The sequence below is a fragment of the Ranitomeya imitator genome, chromosome 1, assembly GCF_032444005.1.
Source record: "Ranitomeya imitator isolate aRanImi1 chromosome 1, aRanImi1.pri, whole genome shotgun sequence".
Lineage (NCBI taxonomy): Eukaryota > Metazoa > Chordata > Amphibia > Anura > Dendrobatidae > Ranitomeya > Ranitomeya imitator.
Genome location: NC_091282.1, coordinates 904,144,871 through 904,164,919, shown reverse-complemented (window position 1 = coordinate 904,164,919; position 20,049 = coordinate 904,144,871). Strand labels below are relative to the sequence as shown.

Sequence of the window (20,049 nt, the reverse complement as noted above, 5' to 3'; positions counted from 1 at the left end):
GGGGAGACAAGATGGAGTCTGTCGAGGCAACTATCGGTCTGCCAGGAGGATTTTGTAGTGACTTATGGATTTTGGGTAATACATAGTACACTGGTTTTACCGGATGGGGATTAGTGAGGAATGATGTCGTTTTTTGATCAATAGTATGGCGAGTCAGATACTTGTCAATAACGATTTTGATTTTGTGACTAATGGCTGTGACCGGATCCCTAGATATGGTATCATAGGTATTAGTATCTGCCAGTTGACGATACACCTCACCCATGTACTGTGTACGGTTCATCACCACAATTGCTCCCCCTTTGTCAGCTGGTTTCACTACAATAGATGTATTAGTGTGGAGAGAGGACAGAGCTTGTTTCTCAGTAGAGGTGAGGTTAGAATGAGAAGGAAAAAGACCCAACCATTGTTGATGTATAAGAGAATCGACCTCCCGGTCAACCAAAGAAATGAACGTTTCAGTAGCATGGTAGATCTTAGGAGGACAAAAATTGCTCCGATTACGGAGCCCAAGGTTAGTAATGGATAACGTAGGTGGTATAGCATCCATCGGTGGAGGTATCGGAATACGAGTAATGTCTTTATTTAGTCCAAAATGAGTCTTAAGTCTGATTGACCAATAAAACCTCTCCAAGTCCTTTTTGAGTTGCAAGGCGTCCCAAGTTGGAGTTGGGCAGAAAGAAAGTCCCTTCTGGAGTACTGAAAATTCTGCCGGGGAGAGGAGGTGATCAGATATATTGATCACTAGGTTAGGGGTCTCACCTGTGATCTTGTTGCCATTCTTTCGCTTTGCTCGCCTACAAGGTCTCCTTGATGGTGTCCTCCTCTGGGTCCCTTGGATAAAAAACGCTTGCGGCTGGAGTTGGTCGAGGAATCGCTTTCGGAGCTTTGGGATCCATCTCTGCGTGGATAACGGGATCGGCGCCAGGTGGAGGTAGAGGAGTCGGTCCATTTGTAGACCCTGTTGTTCGCGTAGTCCTCAGAGTCACGTTGAAATTTCAGTCTTTTCCGTTCCTGCAGGACCTTTTGATGGTCAGCGAGTGCCTTATCCGTTTTGGTCTTAAGAGAAGACCACTCCGTGGAAGAAAGGGTAGTAGAAAGCTGTGCCTCTATATTCTGAATATTCTGTTTAGTCTCCGCTATTGCCTTCTGAAGGAATTCTATTGTAAGTATGATGATATCCAGAGAGCACTTGTTGAGGATTTTTTTATATTTTTCACAGTATTCTGGATTATCAGAAAAGAGGGTGGGATGTAAGTTGCACCTAAGTCCCCTTGGTATCTTGTTTTGCCTATGGTACTCGGCTAAAGTGGTGCAATGTAAATCGTAGGAAATGAGCCTACGTTTTTCTTTTTCGAAATCCCTGGTCCTCAGTTCGTGTACTGGGGTCCGGAGGAATTCGCTAGAACCTGTCACATGGGACAGTATATCAGAGCTAGTGGCCACATCATATGCAAAAGTGTCGGTAGACATGAGAAAATTCGCAATGATGTAAAAAGGAAAGGCCGGTGCAACCGCCAATCAAAGTAGTATAGAGGGGTTATTTGGCGTGCACTCAGCCAGTTAGAGGCGAGGTGCTGGTGTAATGGGCCAATGGCCAAATAGCAGTAAAGTAACAAATTTCACCGCACTCTCTTTTGATTAATTATGCAAAGGTTCTGTACATTTATTAGTGTAAACTAGGAGCACAACAGAATATTGCAGTATATGCGATGAACACAACGTTTCGGCTTAACCTAAGCCTTGATCACGTATCGCTGTGGAAAAATATGCAAAGAAAAATACAATAAAATAAACAACATAAGTAAGATAACTAGAATAAAATAACAAAACAAACAATGGGTCGTCCTAGAGATCAAGAGATACATGTCTACCAACAGACATACAGGGACGTCAAAGGAAGTGATGGATCAGGGATCGAGTGTCAGGATAGGGTGCAAAAGGGTCCTGCGTATCCTGCGGGTAGGGATATTATAGTGAGTATACTTCAACATTAACATACGTCGGAGAAAGGAGAAAATCCAGATAAAATGCAGCTGATATACAATATCACACACTGGCGGACAGAGTCAGAAAAGGGCCCCTGTGCAAGAACAATATATGGGCCCTTTGCAGCCCGAGAACTCCTAAAAATGCAAAATTGCACTTGCTTTGGAGCAAGAAATGGGCCCCCTTAACTCTTCAGCCCCTGTGCGGCCGCACAGGTTGCACCAATGGTATGTCCGCCCATGATATCACAGTGGTAGTATAGACCAAAGGGTTTCAAGCCCATACTCAGAAATAGTAGCATAGGTAGTTATCTTATTCCAATAATGGAATATAGTGCAGACAGGAAAAAATCCCAGCAATAGAGTGTCAGTTCTGTAGAAAACATTAGATGGAAATTAGCTTGGACAAGTTGTAAAGGCCGTGCCCATAGAATCTGAAAAAAATATACCTTGAGCAATATCTTTAGGAAACACTGGCCTCTTTTAACCAAATCATACCCTTCCATCCCTCCTTTCGAAGAACCAGTCCTGATGTGCAATAAAAGACCCCCCAACATTAAGGATAAACTCGTGAGGGCGGATATTGGCAGCAAACGACCCACTACCACGCAGAGACTATTGGGCACTAGACGTAACGGTACCTTTCCTTGCCTCAATTGTGCTAGCTGCTCAAATGTCATCAAAACAGATACTATCACTCACCCAAGGACAGGTAAATCTTATCCAATACGGGGCTTTCATACATGTGACTCGAATTTTGTTGTGTACCTTATAAAATGCCCATTTGGCCTCCTATATATAGGGGAAACCACGCAGCACATCAGGGACAGAATTGCCAGCCACAAGTCTACAATCAGATGCGGCAAAAACTGGCTACCTCTACCAGATCACTTTACAAAATTCAGACACACAGTAGCCCAACTAAAATTTCAAGTCATCGAACATATCCCTCGCCCCAGAAGAGGGGGCGACCATATCAGACTTCTTAGAGCACGCGAGACCTACTGGATATATAAGCTAGATACCCTGACTCCTAAAGGACTCAACAGAGAGATTGACTGGTCAGCATGAGCCTTGTTAATTGATTTTATCTCACTTTGATATTCCCTCTTTTTCAGACCCGCTAACTCATGACTAAACAAGATCTATTACTATATTGGGTGAGTTGCCCTGGGCCCTCTAACTTGTTAATACTTGTAAATAGTTTTCCCCTTATTTTCCCTGATTTTTTCATTTTCTTTCCCTTTAGTTTCTTAATTTTAGTACCGATAGATAGTATTATCCCATTGATCATATTATCCTGCAGGTGATAATTCACACTTGGTATGTCCACTACACATTCATTCCCTGTCGGAGCCTTCACCGGGGCTGTATTCTCAGCCACACACAGCACACAGTCAGTCACGGAGGCGGCGCATGCGCTTTAGGACCCTATTCAGTAGCGGTATGTCATTTCCGGTCCGCACCGCTCACTTCCGGTGCGGCGGATATTTACCTCACACACGCCGTCCTAGCGGCAGACCGGACACACGCGGCATTGGAGCACAGCGCGGGAGCACCGCTCTTTCTCAGGTAAACTACAGACGCCACTAACATCCTCCTTGGCAGGCAGTATACTCACTCTACAAGGATACATCGATATTATTTACTCTATACAGGTCCATACCATCCACCAGTGAAAACGCAGCAATCACATTACTTTAAGGTACTCAGGTAGTTCCTACGGGCATGGCTATCTACACTATCCCATGTACCCTTATGCACTATTCCTTCCTGTATTACTTAGAAGTATCACCAACATACCATTTACTCTACACAGGTCCACATTTCCATAAGGGAGCCTCTGCTTACTTACTAAAGATATTGCTCAAGGTATATTTTTTTCAGATTCTATGGGCACGGCCTTTACAACTTGTCCAAGCTAATTTCCATCTAATGTTTTCTACAGAACTGACACTCTATTGCTGGGATTTTTTCCTGTCTGCACTATATTCCATTATTGGAATAAGATAACTACCTATGCTACTATTTCTGAGTATGGGCTTGAAACCCTTTGGTCTATACTACCACTGTGATATTGTATATCAGCTGCATTTTATCTGGATTTTCTCCTTTCTCCGACGTATGTTAATGTTGAAGTATACTCACTATAATATCCCTACCCGCAGGACACGCAGGACCCTTTTGCACCCTATCCTGACACTCGATCCCTGATCCATCACTTCCTTTGACGTCCCTGTATGTCTGTTGGTAGACATGTATCTCTTGATCTCTAGGACGACCCATTGTTTGTTTTGTTATTTTATTCTAGTTATCTTACTTATGTTGTTTATTTTATTGTATTTTTCTTTGCATATTTTTCCACAACGATACGTGATCAAGGCTTAGGTTAAGCCGAAATGTTGTGTTCATCGCATATACTGCAATATTCTGTTGTGCTCCTAGTTTACACTAATAAATGTACAGAACCTTTGCATAATTAATCAAAAGAGAGTGCGGTGAAATTTGTTACTTTACTGCTATTGGGCCATTGGCCCATTACACCAGCACCTCGCCTCTAACTGCCTGAGTGCACGCCAAATAACCCCTCCTAACCAATCCTAGACACCTCGTCACAGCCGGAGGACTAAATACCCCTATAGATGGAAATAGGAATACTATCTTGCCTCAGAGAAAAACCCCAAAGGATAGACAGCCCCCCACAAATATTGGCGGTGAGTCGGAGAGGAAAAAACATTCACAGGCAGAAAAACAGGATTTAGCACAGGAGGCCACTCTAGCTAAAATAGGACAGGATAGGACAGAGTTCTGTGCGGTCAGTATTAAAACCCTTCAAAAATATCCACAGCAGAATATACAAAAACTTCCTCCATTTAACTAAAGACGTAGGAGCGTATATCTGCAACTCCAGTGAATCCTACATTCAGAGCAGGAATACAATCAAAAACAAGCACACAGCCTGTGTGCCACAGAAAAAGAAACAGACACTTATCTTTGCTGAAATGGCAGCCAAGTAGGAGAAGCCAGACAGAGATCCATCATATTCCAAAAAACATTGACAACTGGCAAGGACTAATGAGTCCTGCAAGCCTAAATACCCCAGTCAGAACTGCAATTAGCAGATACACCTGTCCAAGACTGCAGCCCAGGAACAACTGCATTATCATCTACTACCACCAGAGGGAGCTCAAAAGCAGAATTCACAACAGACAACGCCACAGCGCAAGGCCCCGCGGTCAGCGTTCCAGAGCCCGCCGTCGGCAGAGTCGGCCGACCCTGAGGACACCGTGGTGGCAGGTAAGAACGCCGACCCTGCCCCAGTGACAGAAGACCTACTGATAGGCTCCGCAGCAGTGCCACCTGCTGCCAAGAAATCCTAATACTACTACCGCAGTGGGCATTATTGCCGCTACGGAACCTACTACCAAAAGTGACATTCGAAACCAGATTATACCTGAAAAACCGATTAGTGACATTGATACCACATCGGATGAGAAGTCGAACACAGATCTTCCCAGCCCAGGAAGCGTTCGCTACCAACTAATGCCTTGCAACCTACCGTCGCGAGAATAAACCTCGAAACCTGACAAATGTATATAGTTAACTCTTTGTTGTCCTTACTCCTTGTTACTTGAACCCGTTTAGGGTTAATCCTTGAAGGGGTCCCTTTGTTTACCCGGGATCCCTCTTCCTTTTGTTTGTCCATCATTGTTTTAAAGGACTGCCGGATCATGAACAGCAAATGAATCCAAAACTGTTTTGTATATAGTTCGCGCCTTATTAAAGGCGCCCTCTACTGATTTTACACAGAAAGAAGACTTTGCGAAGAGACTACTTTGAACACGGCGCAGAAGGTCTTGCTTTCATTAGACTTGCAGACAGAGAGAATGTGCACTACTTCAAAGAGACTTGGTTCCCTCTTAAAGGGAATGTCCACATGTTGCACTTGTTTTAATGTTGCCTTAAGAAAAGAAAAGTTGAAATGTTAATAATGTTGTGATCCAGAAAATTTTGATAATGTTGCTAGTGATTGAGGACAGGAAAAGTTGGAAGCTGAATTTCAACAGAGTAAACCCGTAGGGGTTAGACAGTCCTCCTGTGAACCATAGATAGTTGATTGCGACAATGACAGTAGGCCCAGCCAAGGAGCTAGGCGGTCCTGCCTTTGTGCCAGTTAGAAAGATCAAGAAAAGTTGAGTTTGTATTAAAGTATTTTATAGTAGGCCTTTAGTGGGTTCAGCTTATACGCCCTTAAAGGAAAAGTTTAATTATTGTTCAGAAATTGCACTTAGTAGAATACCCGGTAGGGTACCAGAAGTTATTTATAGTCAAAATGTTATTTAAAAAAATATTTAACCTTGTTTTTGTTAGTAACGTTCAAGTGTCCTCACCTCCCATAAAGGGAAGCATTGTTATATTTTTCTTGCATTTCAAAATTTTGTATGTCTTTTCCTAACATGTATTGTTGTTCTTCTTCCCAGTCCAGGAGTACTGGATTTAACCAGGGGGGAGTGCAGCGCCCCAGAGATCTGGTCGTTGCAGTAACGTCGCTCTGCCACTAAGGGGAGTGATGGTACGTCTGATGGCACTGAAGGAGTTCTCTGACCAGGTATCACCAGCACAAATTACACTTCACACTCCGGCCACTAGGGGGAGAAAAAGGCTTTATTTATTGGGCCACTCCCCACACTGGTAAAACTAGGGGTTGGATAGGAAGTTAGATCAGAAGCTGACTGGGTTGGATTCAGGCAGCATCCCGTGGCAGGGGGTGCTGCAGGGAGAAGATTCAGGGGTAGTCCCTGTCAGGCGTTGGAACCTGGCAGGTACCTAGCGAACAGAACGTTACGGAACCGCGCCTGCACTACCTTGCGGCGGTATCCTAAGAAAGAGACACGAAACGAAGGATATTGTGGAACAGTGAGAAACGAGATCAGCACAAAGGAGATCCAGTAGGAGTCGTGCCCCGAGAACGACAACATCCTACTGAGGTGCATAGCCGGTTGCCGGAACACCGAGGAAGTAACAGACTCTATGCCTTACTTCAAACTCCGCAGGACAGTTAATTATAGGTTGGCTGTCTACCTTAAAATTCCTACGAAGACATAGGGGGCAACGCGTGGAGAGGGGCGTCTCTAGGGTCCCGGAAGAGCTCCGAGCCTTCTCGTCATACGGGTGCGTCCTAGCCATAACATACCTGGGGGACGAGAAACTAGTAACATCTGGAACGAAATAGAAAGAAAGAGAAAGAACTAGAAAGAACGAACGAACTAGAACAGAAGTTGTGAGGACTATACCGAATGCTCAGCAGGATAGCACTACAACACACAGGCGCTATTGGTAGGCAACGATTTCCACCTGTAAAGGGAACTCTGGATGTGCCATCGGACCGGCCGGTCTCCGACAGCCCTGTTAATCGTGTCCTGGATTGAGGATCCTGAAGTCTACAGTAAAGAGGTAAAGAGACTGCAACCCTGTGTCCTCGTTATTGCCTGTACCTCACACCATCACCATCCACCTTACTGGGAAGCCCTGGGGACATACTTCACCTGTGGGAAGGTTTACCATCTAGCTGCCATTACATCACCCCAGTGGACCCCAAGCAGCGTCGGTCACCCTGATCGAACACCACAGGTGGCGTCACGAAACCTTGACAGACTCCTATCACCTTTTATTGGGCGCCCCTTAGCAGGGTCACGGACCGGGTCCAGCCACCGTGACATCCCCAGAACCGAGACAGAAAGGACCGGTACCGAGTAACCTGCGGCCCTGCGTCTGGGGGCGATCCACTCACAAATAGGTTGCACCACGTTGCTGTAGTCAGGATTACCTGGTTAGTGGTCCACGCAGTTTCCCACCCCCTAAGCTGAAACCCTAGCTACACCTCTGTAAAGCGAACTTGGGTAACGCAGCAGGACAATGACACAAAACATACCAAAAAGTCCACCTCTGAATGGTTTAAAAAAAACAGAACTAAGACTTTGGAGTGGCCTAGTCAAAGTGCTTACCTTAGTCCAATTGAGTTGCTGTAGCATTGTAAGAAGGACGACCGGACCGTGGGTACCTGCATGCCGAGTCCAGAACTGTTGAGGCTGCATCCCCTGTTCCCAGGGGGAAGTCTGAGTGAGCCAGACCTTCCCCTATTGCCTGGGGGAAGCCCTAGAGAAGTGGACCTTACTGCAGACCGAGGAGGGCAGGGAGAGACAGGAGGTGAGAGGCGCGCTCTGCTCCCCCTGCCCCCACCAGAGAGTACCAGTGCTGCGACTGGGCGCATAGAGCGGGCCCCCGTCGCCTGCAGAGCCGTGCACACAGAGCAGCAAAGCCGTGCACACAGAGCAGAGAGAAGGGCCAGATGTGCTGTAGAAGCCAGAGAGGGGAGCACTAGCGTCGCTCAGGTCAGCATCCGCCGTCGCCCACCATCAGCAGCAGGGACCAGAGAGGGAGAAACGTGCAGTGTGTGCCCGGGAATCGCTGTGATCTGTACTTCTACTCACCATATCTTTTTTACATTTATACTGTTAATCCCTTGTTTAACCCTTTACCTCCCTGCGTGGAGTATTCTCCTGTAAAATAAAACTGTTAACCCTTGCTCTGCTTCCTGCCCGTCACTGCATCCCGCATTGCTGCAATTCTTACAGCAAGACCTTAAAAATGTGGTTTATGCTCGGAAACAATTCTGCAAACATGAGTGGGCCAAACGTCCTCCAAAGCGTTGTAAAAAACTCATTGCCAAGGGGACAAACACTTTTTCACACAACTGTAGATACAAGACATAAAACTGAATCTTGACCTCAATTGCAGAAACGTCAAGCACGCAGATGTGTTCAGATCTGCTGCATCACCCCATTCTCTTACTACTAAGGACATGAGTGACCACTTGAGAGAGAATGCAAAAACAGGTTTGATCATCACTAAAATACATATATTAAATAGAAAATAAACTGGTAATTTGATCAGTTTCTATAGACTATTGTGGTTGAAGCTTAGGCAGTGCCCATTCTTGCAACACAAACAATTCAGACATCTGTGAAATCCTGATGTCACAATTGTGAAGTGATTATTGCAGACAATAAGATTTATAGTTCTTTTAGTACAGAATATTTAATACATTACATCTAGTAAGTAAAATGATACCTTTTCTGTTTACTTATTTTTTTTTTTTGCAATCTTAAGTTTACAGATTTGGGGGAGGAACAAGACAGGGTAGCAAAAGGTAAAAATATCTTTCCTATTTATTTAGTGTTGTCTTGTGATAAGGAAAAGATTCAAAGGTGCCTGAAACACACTGCAGATTTATCACTTGCATAAAAAGCAGACAAAAGGTATGGGAACAATTTTCTCTCTATCCTAAATGTAGCATCTATCTCTCCATCTCTATCTATCTATCTATCTATCTATCTATCTATCTATCTATCTATCTATCTATCCATCTATCTATCCATCTATCGCTCTATATATCTATTATCTATGTATCTATTCTATTTATTGATACGTCTGTTTATCCATCATATTTATTTTTTTAGGTTTACCAGACTGAGCAGCATTTTCTATATATTTTTTTTGGCTGGAGTTCACAGTTTCCTTTACATACAGGAGTCTTAATATTGCGGTACCTTCTATTACATTAACAATGAATTTAGTAGCACAATGGCTGATCACCCACATGTTTCTTGCCGGGACCATATTCTGCGGAAACATTTTGATATGGCCAACTGAAGCCAGTCACTGGTTAAACGTCAAAATTATAATTGAAGAGTTAATAAACAGAAACCATACTGTGACTGTATTGATATCTACAGGCGCAGCTTACATTAATGCAAATGATAACTCATCGTCAGTGAATTATGAGAGCTATAAAGTCCCCTATGATAAGAGTAAATTACTCTCGATAATTGATGACTTTGTGAAGCTTTGGATGTATGAAAATGCAAACATGAGCTTTTTTCAGTTCTATGAGCGTTTCAGCAGTCTTGTGAGTCAACTCAATCTGATGATTAAGGAAAACTGTAATTCTGTACTTAAAGACCAAGACTTAATGGCAAAACTTAAATCAAGGCAATACAATATTGTCTTAACTGACCCAGTCACCATGTGCGGAGACCTCATAGCAGTGACCTTGGGAATACCATTCATCTTTACACTGAGGTTCACACCGGCCTCAGCAGCAGAAAGGCATTGTGGAAAACTGCCATCAGTTCCATCATACACCCCAGCGTTCTTGTCAGAACTGACTGACAGAATGAATTTTTCAGAAAGGATATCCAATATCATCTCCTACATGGTCCAAGACTACATATTCTACTCTCTGTGGGGTGAATGGGATTCATACTACAGTGAAATTTTAGGTAAGACGTCTTAAAGTGACCTATTTTATATAAGATGTTACTGTTACAACATGTCATTGATATGTCATCAATGTATGAAATGCACTTTATCAGATAGAAAAATCACTGCAAGGTTGCTTTATTAATAATGAGTATAAAAAGTGATATTTAATGAAGGCCTCAATAGGTGACATCTAAAAACATGTCACAGTGAGATGTCAGAAGATGTTTAAAGAGCACCTGTCACCAGGTCAAAAGTGGCCAGTTTTTGCTCTTATTTTATACCTACCACTCTCCTAATTATTCTGTTTTTGTATTTTTTAAATCCACCATACGGTTCCAGAGATATGAACCTTTTAATTTATTGCAAATTTTTAAGGTCTTTAACGAGGGGGAGTGGCTCAGAAGGTAATAAAGTAGAGCACTGTAAACACACTCCCCTAGAGAATTCTATGAGCCACATCCAATTGGTAAAGACCATCAAATTTTATACCAAATAAGAAGGCTCATATACATGGAACCGAATGTAGATTTTAAAAATACAAACAGAGGGTGGAGATGCCAAGTGAAGGGTGCATAAGTGGTGTCACTCCCTGTAAAGGATCCACCTTCAAGGCTTTGTAGTAACTCTACCCGGAGTCACTCTCCCAGGAAAAATTCCAGGACAACCATATCTTTAGAGTTTCCCTGAAAGACAGGTCTTGCTTGTGTAAGCAGTTGGTTAAATGCATCAGGCAGAGGAACACAAGGTGGGAGCAATCAACGAGCTATTTTCTCAGATACGGTGGGAAATTAGCAATATTTGTAACAAAAGGTAACGAGATTCAACAAGTAAATTATACAATACAGAACATGCAATGATCTATAAAATTCACTTTACATGTTAGGGAAGCTTCTTGAGGATTATACGTCTGTCTCTAGTAGCAGTAGTAAATACACATTCTGGAGCGAGCTACTGTACAAACTACTCCAGTCACAATGGCCCTAACGGGAGCCTCTGCTTCTTCTTGAAAGGCCGTAAATTCTCCTGACACAATCTATCAAAGCACGTTGGGCATCCCTCACTTTGACTGACCCCATCCTTTCCCTACCTAGGCCAACCCCTGTACCGTATGTCGCTGCAAGTGTCCTCCACTAGGCAGTGTCTCTTGCCCGTCGTCGGATGTCTTACAGGTTTGAGGGAAAGAGGGCTGGGCTCTGGCTCTTGACTGGCGTAGTCGGGACTCTGGGTCTTGACTGGAGCAGATCGGATCCTCGGGTCTTAACCGGTGTAGTCGGGTGTGCTTCTGGACAGCAGCCTGCTGGCCCCTGCTCCTCGTCCTGTCCTGTCACTCCGGCTGCAGCGTCTCCTCCTGAGCATGTCTGGACTGCTCATCCATTGGTGCCAAAACCCGCTCTGGTTTGGTGCACAGTCCCTTTATATTCAGGAACTTCATCATCAATGTCACCCAACTAGGTGTTACATTCAAACTCGTCACCCCTGCTACATTTCCTGTTTTGGTTAGTGCTGCATGGTCTCGTCTGAACAGTAACCAATGACGCACAAAGGGTTTTTCAGGAGTCTTTTCACCTCTTAAAAATCATCCTCCCTTTTAGCTCGCCAGTCCTCGGAAGAGTGGGATCTCTGAGGGTCTGGAGTTTTCCAAAGGGTAGCCCCATTTCGGCCAACAGTTGAGCACACTCCTGGCATCTGTTCCCAAATGAATTCCTCTTGTGTTTATCAGTTGGGGGGGGGAATGCCAGCATTGGCGCATTCGATCCTTCAGGTTTCCTTCTGCGGAGGTGCTTCTGGAGCTTTTGGAGCTCCAGTCATCTAGGACTGTAGGTTGTCTCTTGGTTCATAATAATAGTAATAATTTTATTTATATAGCGCCAACATATTCTGCAGCGCTTTACAAATTATAGAGGGGATTTGTACAGACAATAGACATTACAGCATAACAAAAATCATAGTTCAAAATAGATAACAATAGGAGTGAGGGCCCTGCTCGCAAGCTTACAATCTATGGGAAAAAGGTAGACACGAGAGGGGGATGGTAACAATTGCTTTCGTTGTTCGAACCATCCATAGTGTAAGGATCGAGTGTTCATGTAAAGCTACATGAACCAGTTAACAGCCTAAGTATGTAACAGTACAGACACAGAGGGCTATTAACTGCATTAAATATATGAGAACATGATGTGAGGAACCTGATTAAAGTTTAAGGTTTTTTGTTTTTTTTTTGAATGGGCCACACAGGGATAGTTAGGTTAATGCATTGAGGCGGTAGGCTAGTCTGAACAAATGCGTTTTTAGGGCACGCTTAAAACTGTGGGGATTGGGGATTAATCTTATTAACCTGGGTAGTGCATTCCAAAGAATTGGCGAACCACGTGAAAAGTCTTGGAGACGGGAGTGGGAGGTTCTGATTATTGAGGATGTTAACCTCAGGTCATTAGCAGAACAGAGAGCACGGGTAGGGTGGTAGACTGAGACCAGGGAGGAGATGTAGGGTGATGCTGAGCCATGGAGTGCTTTGTGGATGAGGGTAATAGTTTTGTAGGCGTGATATCAGGAGAAGAAGTGTATAATTGGATGTCATCAGCATAGAGATGGTACTGGAAACCAAATCTACTGATTGTTTGTCCAATTGGGGCAGTATACAAAGAGAAGAGGAGGGGGCCTAGGACTGATCCTTGAGGAACCCCAACAGTAAGGCAAAGGTGAGAGGAGGAGGAACCAGCAAAAGATACAGTGAAGGAGCGGTCAGAGAGATAGGAGGAGAACCAGGAGAGAACGGTGTCCTTGAGGCTGATGGAGCGGAGCATAGTGAGGAGGAGCTGATGATCCACAGTATCGAATGCTGCATAGAGATCCAAGAGAATTAGCATGGAGTAGTGACCATTAGATTTAGCTGTTAGTAGATCATTAGAGACTTTAGTGTGGTCAGTTTCAGTAGAGTGTAAAGAGCGGAAACAAGATTAAAGAGGGTCGGGAAGAGAGTTATCTGAGAGATAGCGGATAAGACGGGAGTGGACCAGGCGTTCAAGGAGTTTAGAGATGAAGGGAAGATTAGAGACAGGTCTATAATTAGCGGCACAGTTTGATCGAGGGATGGTTTTTTAAGTAATGGGTGTATGGTGGCATGCTTAAATGAGGAGGGTTAATTCTCTGTCCCCTTCTAGAGCAGTATCGGTAACTCCAGTGGTCCAAAAAGCACAGTAATCATCTCCAAAGGCTTCTTTTTGGGTAGCATCAGGTGGTTCCTCTGAGAACCTCATTTCAGTAGACCCCTACGCTTCAGAAGAACAGGGCTGGAGCATATTTTGGTGTAATGTTCTAAGTGGTGCTCTTTCGTCAGCCTCAGTCCGAACCACACAGACCTGAGGCTGAGGAATATCATGGTGAATCTTCCTCATTGCTGGACTGGCACTGCTTCCCATTTGTGATCCAGTTTATTCTTGGGTCGCTTGGCCTGCACTAGCACATGGTATCCTGACTGGAGCTGATCTCCCTCTCTAAACTTCGGCTTGATCAAACACCTCACTGTCTTGAGTCGGTTTCGGTGTTCTCAGACCCAGGTACTCAGACTACTACCCTGACAGGGGTCATCCGGATCAAGCTCCAGCTCAGTAATCTCCCATCCTCTCCCCCGAACAGCATTATATACAGCGTGTAGCTGTTAGTCGCGTGAACTCGATTATTGTAGACTCATACCACCTTGGAAATGAATTCAGGCAACTTCATCTTCTTGTCTTCTTCTAAAGTTCATAACATTTATAACAAGGTGCGGTTGAAGCATTAGCAGGACCTGTTCCCTTGTGGGTGATATCATGTGGTTGGAGATTTAGCAATTCCATAGAGATGGGGCAGCTCTTCCATTATTCTTCCTTGGAAGGAGGCCCCTTGGTCTGAATGAATCCTTTTCGGGCATCCATATATGCAAATCAAGTCCCAGCAGGTGGCTCTAGCCACTACTTATGCTGTCTGGTCCCGAGTCGGGGACCTACCGAGTCGGGGACCTACTTTGGTGAAGTACCAATCTTCACCAAGCAATATTCATATCCATTATGAGTCTTCCCGATCATCAGCTAGTGATGTGGAAGTTCAGATGGTTTGCATAGGAGCTCTCTGTTCTGAGGGTTTGCTCAGCTCGCACTGGTGACATTTTTGGCAGGCTTCTTCGATCATCTGTCAATACACCAGCCGCAGCAACCACACCAAAGTGGGTGCCTCTCTGGTGGGCTTCTTTAGATAACTGCACTACAAACCCCTCTGGAGCCACCAGTTGGCAGGTTACATCAAATTCTGCTAGATCATTTGATATAATAATTCATCTCTCATGATGAGTCTTTCCCACTGGTCCAAGATCTGCAGGGTGCTTGCTGGTAGAGTGGTCCTTCCTTCTGGTTGGGTCTCTATCCTAGGTTGACCCATTTTCTCAGCTCCGCTAATTAGGGGTTGGGCTGCTGTAGGTGTACCCACATGTCTCTTGTGCGGCCCTGGATTGGTCTGGACTCTTGTACAGCTATTACAGCCACGGAAAACTGCTTGAAGTCTGGAATCTACCTACTTTCAAGTTCTTCATCCTCATCTCCCTTTGGCCCTCCTCAGGACAGAGCATCCACATGCGTGTTTTGAGATTTACATCAGTCACTAACAGATCTTACAAAGATACTTGGATATTCTTGAGACCTATCTTTGCTCCAGTGTGCCCAGTTTTGAATTTTCCAGATGGGCCAGGGTATTATCTATTTGCACATGTATCTCCGACCCCAACAAGCATTCCAAAAATGTTTCGGTCATAGTCCACACCAGCACCAGCAGCTCCGGCTTAAATAAACTATAGTTCTCAGGGTTCTTTTCGATCTCTCTGAGCGACCGGCTGGCATAGGCAATTACCCTTTCTCTTCCTTACTGCACTTGAGCCATACAGGCTTCCATCAGTGTACAGCACAAAGGGCTGAGAGAAATTAGTATAGGCTAAAATGGGAGCACCTGTCAATGCCATCTTCAATGCCTGAAAAGCTTCCTCTTGCCTAGGACCCCACTTATTTGGCTGGATTATTCCCCCTGCAGTTCCTCTTAGCAACTTGTTGAGCAGTGCTGCTATCTTAGCAAAGTATTTGATAAATCTGTGGTACTATCCAGCTAACCCCAGGAACGCATTGAGTTCTCTAAAATTGGTAGGGGTGGGTCACTTTTACACTGCACCCACCTTCCCCATGGTGGGGTAGACTCTGGCGCTGGAAACAGTGTGCTCCAGATATTCAATCTCCCTTTTAAACAAGTTGCATTTCGGGGTTTGTCCTTGAATCTGTGCCTCTAAAGCCACTCCAACATCTGTTCCAACCAGATGAAATGGTCTTGGAATGTAGGCGAGTAGATTATGATGTCATAAAGCTATTTCAGGGTCACGTCGAAATTCAAATCCTCCAGACATCTTTCCATCAGCTGCTGGAACGTCCCTGGTGCATTTATCAGCCGAAAGGCATTCTGTTAAATTCAAATAGGCACATAGGGAGGACGAGGGCAGTCTTTGGCTGGTCCTTTGCAGGCACTGGAACCTGCCAGTAGCCATTGGCTAAATCAAGAGGGAAGTACTTTGCCTTTCCCAAACCGGACAGGGATTTCTCGATCCTGGATAAGAGGTAGGCGTACTGCACGGTGCAAGCATTCAGCCATCGACAGTCTAAACAGAACAGCATACCATCTTTTTCCTGACCTAACACAATATTTGCAGCCCAGGGGCTTTAGCTTTTGCATATCACTCATCTCATCACGTAGCATGTGCGACAGCAGTTCTTTCACTTATTGGTACATATGAGGTGCTATTTGCCGAAACCTCTCTCGAATAGAGGCAATGGTCCCCATGGGCATCTTGTGTTGTATGACATGGGTGCATCTGAAGTGAACACTCCTTGGTATTGCTGCAACAGATTTTCAAGCTGCCCTGCTTGTTTCGGGGATAATTACTGAACATAGCCCCAGGGGCATATTTTCCCTGACAGCCTCGGGCATGGACTGATCCGCTATCTCTGCAGTAAAATGCTGCATCATGCTGACTATACCAAATGTAAGCATGAAGTCGAATGCAACAGGCAGAGGGACACAAGGGAACAATCAAAGAGCTATTTATTTCCTCAGATATGGCAGGGAATTTGTAATATTTATAACAACAGTTAATGAAATGCAACATTCCTCAGCAATGCCAGCAGCGCCATCTTAGTGGAGACAAATTTTTTTTTCTCTAACAAGAATGCGACGGCGGCGCCTGCGCAGTAGCAGCTATCGGATTGCAGATAGCTGCTACTGCGCAGGCGGGGCCGGCCCCATTTTCAAACTGATTTTTTGTTTTTATGAATTTATGGATAACATGAAAGAAAAGTATTACATACACTTTATATATGCGATTATGCTGCAGTGCAGGCGCCACCTCTGGCGCCTGACTGAGGAAGGCGATTTTTTTTCTAAGATATATAATATTCATTGTGTAAACTAGGGGACAGGTCACTGAGGGATCAGTGACCTGTCAGAAGTCATACTGGTGAATACCTAATCAGAGCACCACATGAAGACCCCCCACACAGGCCGCCCTTAAGCATAAGAATATCATTAATTCAAAACTGAAAATAAAGATAAACAACAACCACAAGACAGATTTCAGCAACCAAGGTATAATTTTAATCAGTACAAGGGCCCCAACTTGACACTGTTAGTAGGTTACTCTGCACAATCCTGCTGACAGGTTCCATTTAAAGAATTTATTTAATTCCACTGCATTTTGAGTGCCAAGTCTCTCACTTACTTGGGAAATTTGCAATAGTCTTAACAACAGTTAACTAGGTGTAACAAGTAAATTGTGCAATACAGAGCATACAATGAGTCTTTAAAGTTCACTTTACACATTAGGGAAGCTTCTTGAGGATTATACTTCTGTCTCCCTAATAGGGTAAATACAGGTTCCAAGGGGAGGTACTGTACTCCTGAACTACTGTTCTCCTGACAAAGTTTACCAAAACACGTTGGGTCTCCTTCACTTCAATTGACCCCCACCCTGTTTATTGTGCCCACCAGGCCAACCCTTGTACCATACGTCGGTGCTGGAAGCGACGGCCTGGCTCACTCGCATCTCACATTCACTACAAGCTTCCTAATCTAGGCAGTGTCTCCTCACAGATATTCGGTGCTTGACCAACGTCATTTTTTTCCAGGTTCGAGGGAAAGATGGCTGGGCTCTAGCTCTTGACCGGTATCATATGGACTCTGGTTCTTGACTGGCACAGGTCTGGGATTTGGATCTTGACTGGCGCAGTTCTCTAGGCAGTGTCTACTCACGGCTCTTCGGTGCTTGACCGATGTTGGGTGTCGTAAGGTTTGAGGGAAGGAGGGCGTAGTGGGGACTCTGGGTCTTGACTGGTGCTGATCTTATCCTAGGGTCTTGATCAGCATAGTCGGGACTCTGGATCTCACTTGGTGCTGCTGGGTAGGGTTAAGCGAAACGGATCGTTCATTTTCAAAAGTCGCTTCATGAAACCCGACCCGATCCCTGTGTGGGGTCGGCCATGCGGTACGCGACTTTCGCGCCAAAGTCGCGTTTCAATTACGCGAAAAGCGCCATTTCTCAGCCAATGAAGGTGGACGCAGAGTGTGGGCAGCGTGATGACATAGGTCCTGCTCCCCACCATCTTACAGAAGGGCATTGCAGTGATTGGCTTGCTGTCTGCGGCGTCACAGGGGCTATAAAGGGGCGTTCCCGCCGACCGCCATGTTACTGCTGCTGATCTGAGCATAGGGAGAGGTTGCTGCCGCTTCGTCAGAAGCAGGGATAGCGTTAGGCAGGGTCCATTAACCCCCAAACCGCTTGTGCTGTAGCGATTTCCACTGTCCAACACCACCTTTTGTTTGCAGGGACAGTGGAAGCTACTTTTTTTTTTCTCAGCGCTGTAGCTCATTGGGCTGCCCTAGAAGGCTCCCTGATAGCTGCATTGCTGTTGTGTACGCCGCTGTGCAAACCAACTGCTTTTTTCAAAGCACAAATCTTGTTGTTCCTTCCTTTCTGCACAGCTATCTTGTTTGTTTGTCCACACTTTTGATTTAATTAGTGCAGCAGTCCACTCCTTGTTATTGCTGCCTGCCATACCTTGCTGAGATTACTGCAGGGAGATAGTAATTGTAGGACAGTCCCTGTTTTTTTTTTTTGTTTTTTTTTAATTCTCCCTGAAAAAAAAATAAATAGTGGGAGATTAATCTTGGCATTTGTGCTCGAGTGCCAGTCGTGTGTGCCATCTCTCTCCAATTGTGGGGCACAGAAAGCCTAGTGTCTATAATCCTTTTTTTTTTTTTTTTTAATTGTCCCTAAAAAAAAATAGTGGGAGATTAAGATTGGCATTTCTGCTAGAGTGCCAGTCCTGTGTGTGCCATCTCTCTCCAATTTTGGGGCACAGAAAGCCTAGTGTGTAATACTGGCCCTGATTTCTTGGCAATTCTCCCTAACAAAAAAAAGTAGTGGGAGATTAAGATTGGCATTTCTGCTATAGTGCCAGTCCTGTGTGTGCCATCTCTCTCCAATTTTGGGGCACAGAAAGCCTAGTGTGTATTACTGGCCCTGATTTCTTGGCAATTCTCCCTAACAAAAAAAAGTAGTGGGAGATTAAGATTGGCATTTCTGCTAGAGTGCCAGTCCTGTGTCTGCCATCTCTCTCCAATTTTGGGGCACAGAAAGCCTAGTGTGTAATACTGGCCCTGATTTCTTGGCAATTCTCCCAGAAACAAAAAAAAAGTGGGAGATTAAGATTGGCATTTGTGCTTGAGTGACAGTCCTGCGTTTGTGGCATCTGTCTCAAATTGTGGGCCACAGAAAGCCTAGTGTCTGCAATACTGTTTTTATTTTTGGTTTTTAATTCTCCCTTTAAAAAAAAAATAATAGGAGATTAATATTGGCATTTGTGCTTGAGTGCCAGTCGTGTGTGCCATCTCTCTCAAATTGTGGGCCACAGAAAGCCAAGTGTCTGTTTTTTTTTTTATTTTGTTTTTTAAATTCTCCCTGAAAAAAAAAAATAGTGGGAGATTAATATTGGCATTTGTGCTTCAGTGCAAGTCGTGTGTGCCATCTCTCTCAAATTGTGGGCCACAGAAAGCCTAGTGTCTGTTTTTTTTTTTGAGGGGGGGGGTTTAAATTCTCCCTGAAAAAAAAATAAATAGTGGGAGATTAATATTGGCATTTGTGCTTCTGTGCCAGTCGTGTGTGCCATCTCTCTCAAATTGTGGGCCACAGAAAGCCTAGTGTCTGTTTTTTTTTGGGGGGGGATTTAAATTCTCCCTGAAAAAAAAAATAGTGGGAGATTAATATTGGTATTTGTGCTTCTGTGCCAGTCGTGTGTGCCATCTCTCTCAAATTGTGGGCCACAGAAAGCCTAGTGTCTGTTTTTTTTTTTTTTAGGGGGGGGGTTAAATTCTCCCTGAAAAAAAATAAATAGTGGGAGATTAATATTGGCATTTGTGCTTCTGTGACAGTCGTGTGTGCCATCTCTCTCAAATTGTGGGCCACAGAAAGCCTAGTGTCTGTTTTTTTTGGGGGGTTTGAAATTCTCCCTGAAAAAAAAAATAGTGGGAGATTAATATTGGTATTTGTGCTTCTGTGCCAGTCGTGTGTGCCATCTCTCTCAAATTGTGGGCCACAGAAAGCCTAGTGTCTTTTTTTTTTTTTTTGGTTTTTAAATTCTCCCTGAAAAAAAAAAAATAGTGGGAGATTAATCTT

General features: G+C 44.4%; 1 protein-coding gene across 1 annotated transcript in view; it reads left to right on the top strand.

Annotated features, from left to right (window-relative positions):
* Positions 1-9,222: 9,222 nt before the first annotated feature.
* Positions 9,223-20,049, top strand: part of LOC138654087 (UDP-glucuronosyltransferase 2A2-like) — a 142,176-nt gene continuing 131,349 nt past the window's right edge. Inside the window, exons 1-2 of the mRNA XM_069743388.1 lie at positions 9,223-9,307; positions 9,509-10,330. Coding sequence (XP_069599489.1) covers positions 9,616-10,330 — 715 coding nt within the window. The 5' untranslated portion in view covers positions 9,223-9,307; positions 9,509-9,615. The remainder of the gene's footprint in view (positions 9,308-9,508; positions 10,331-20,049) is intronic.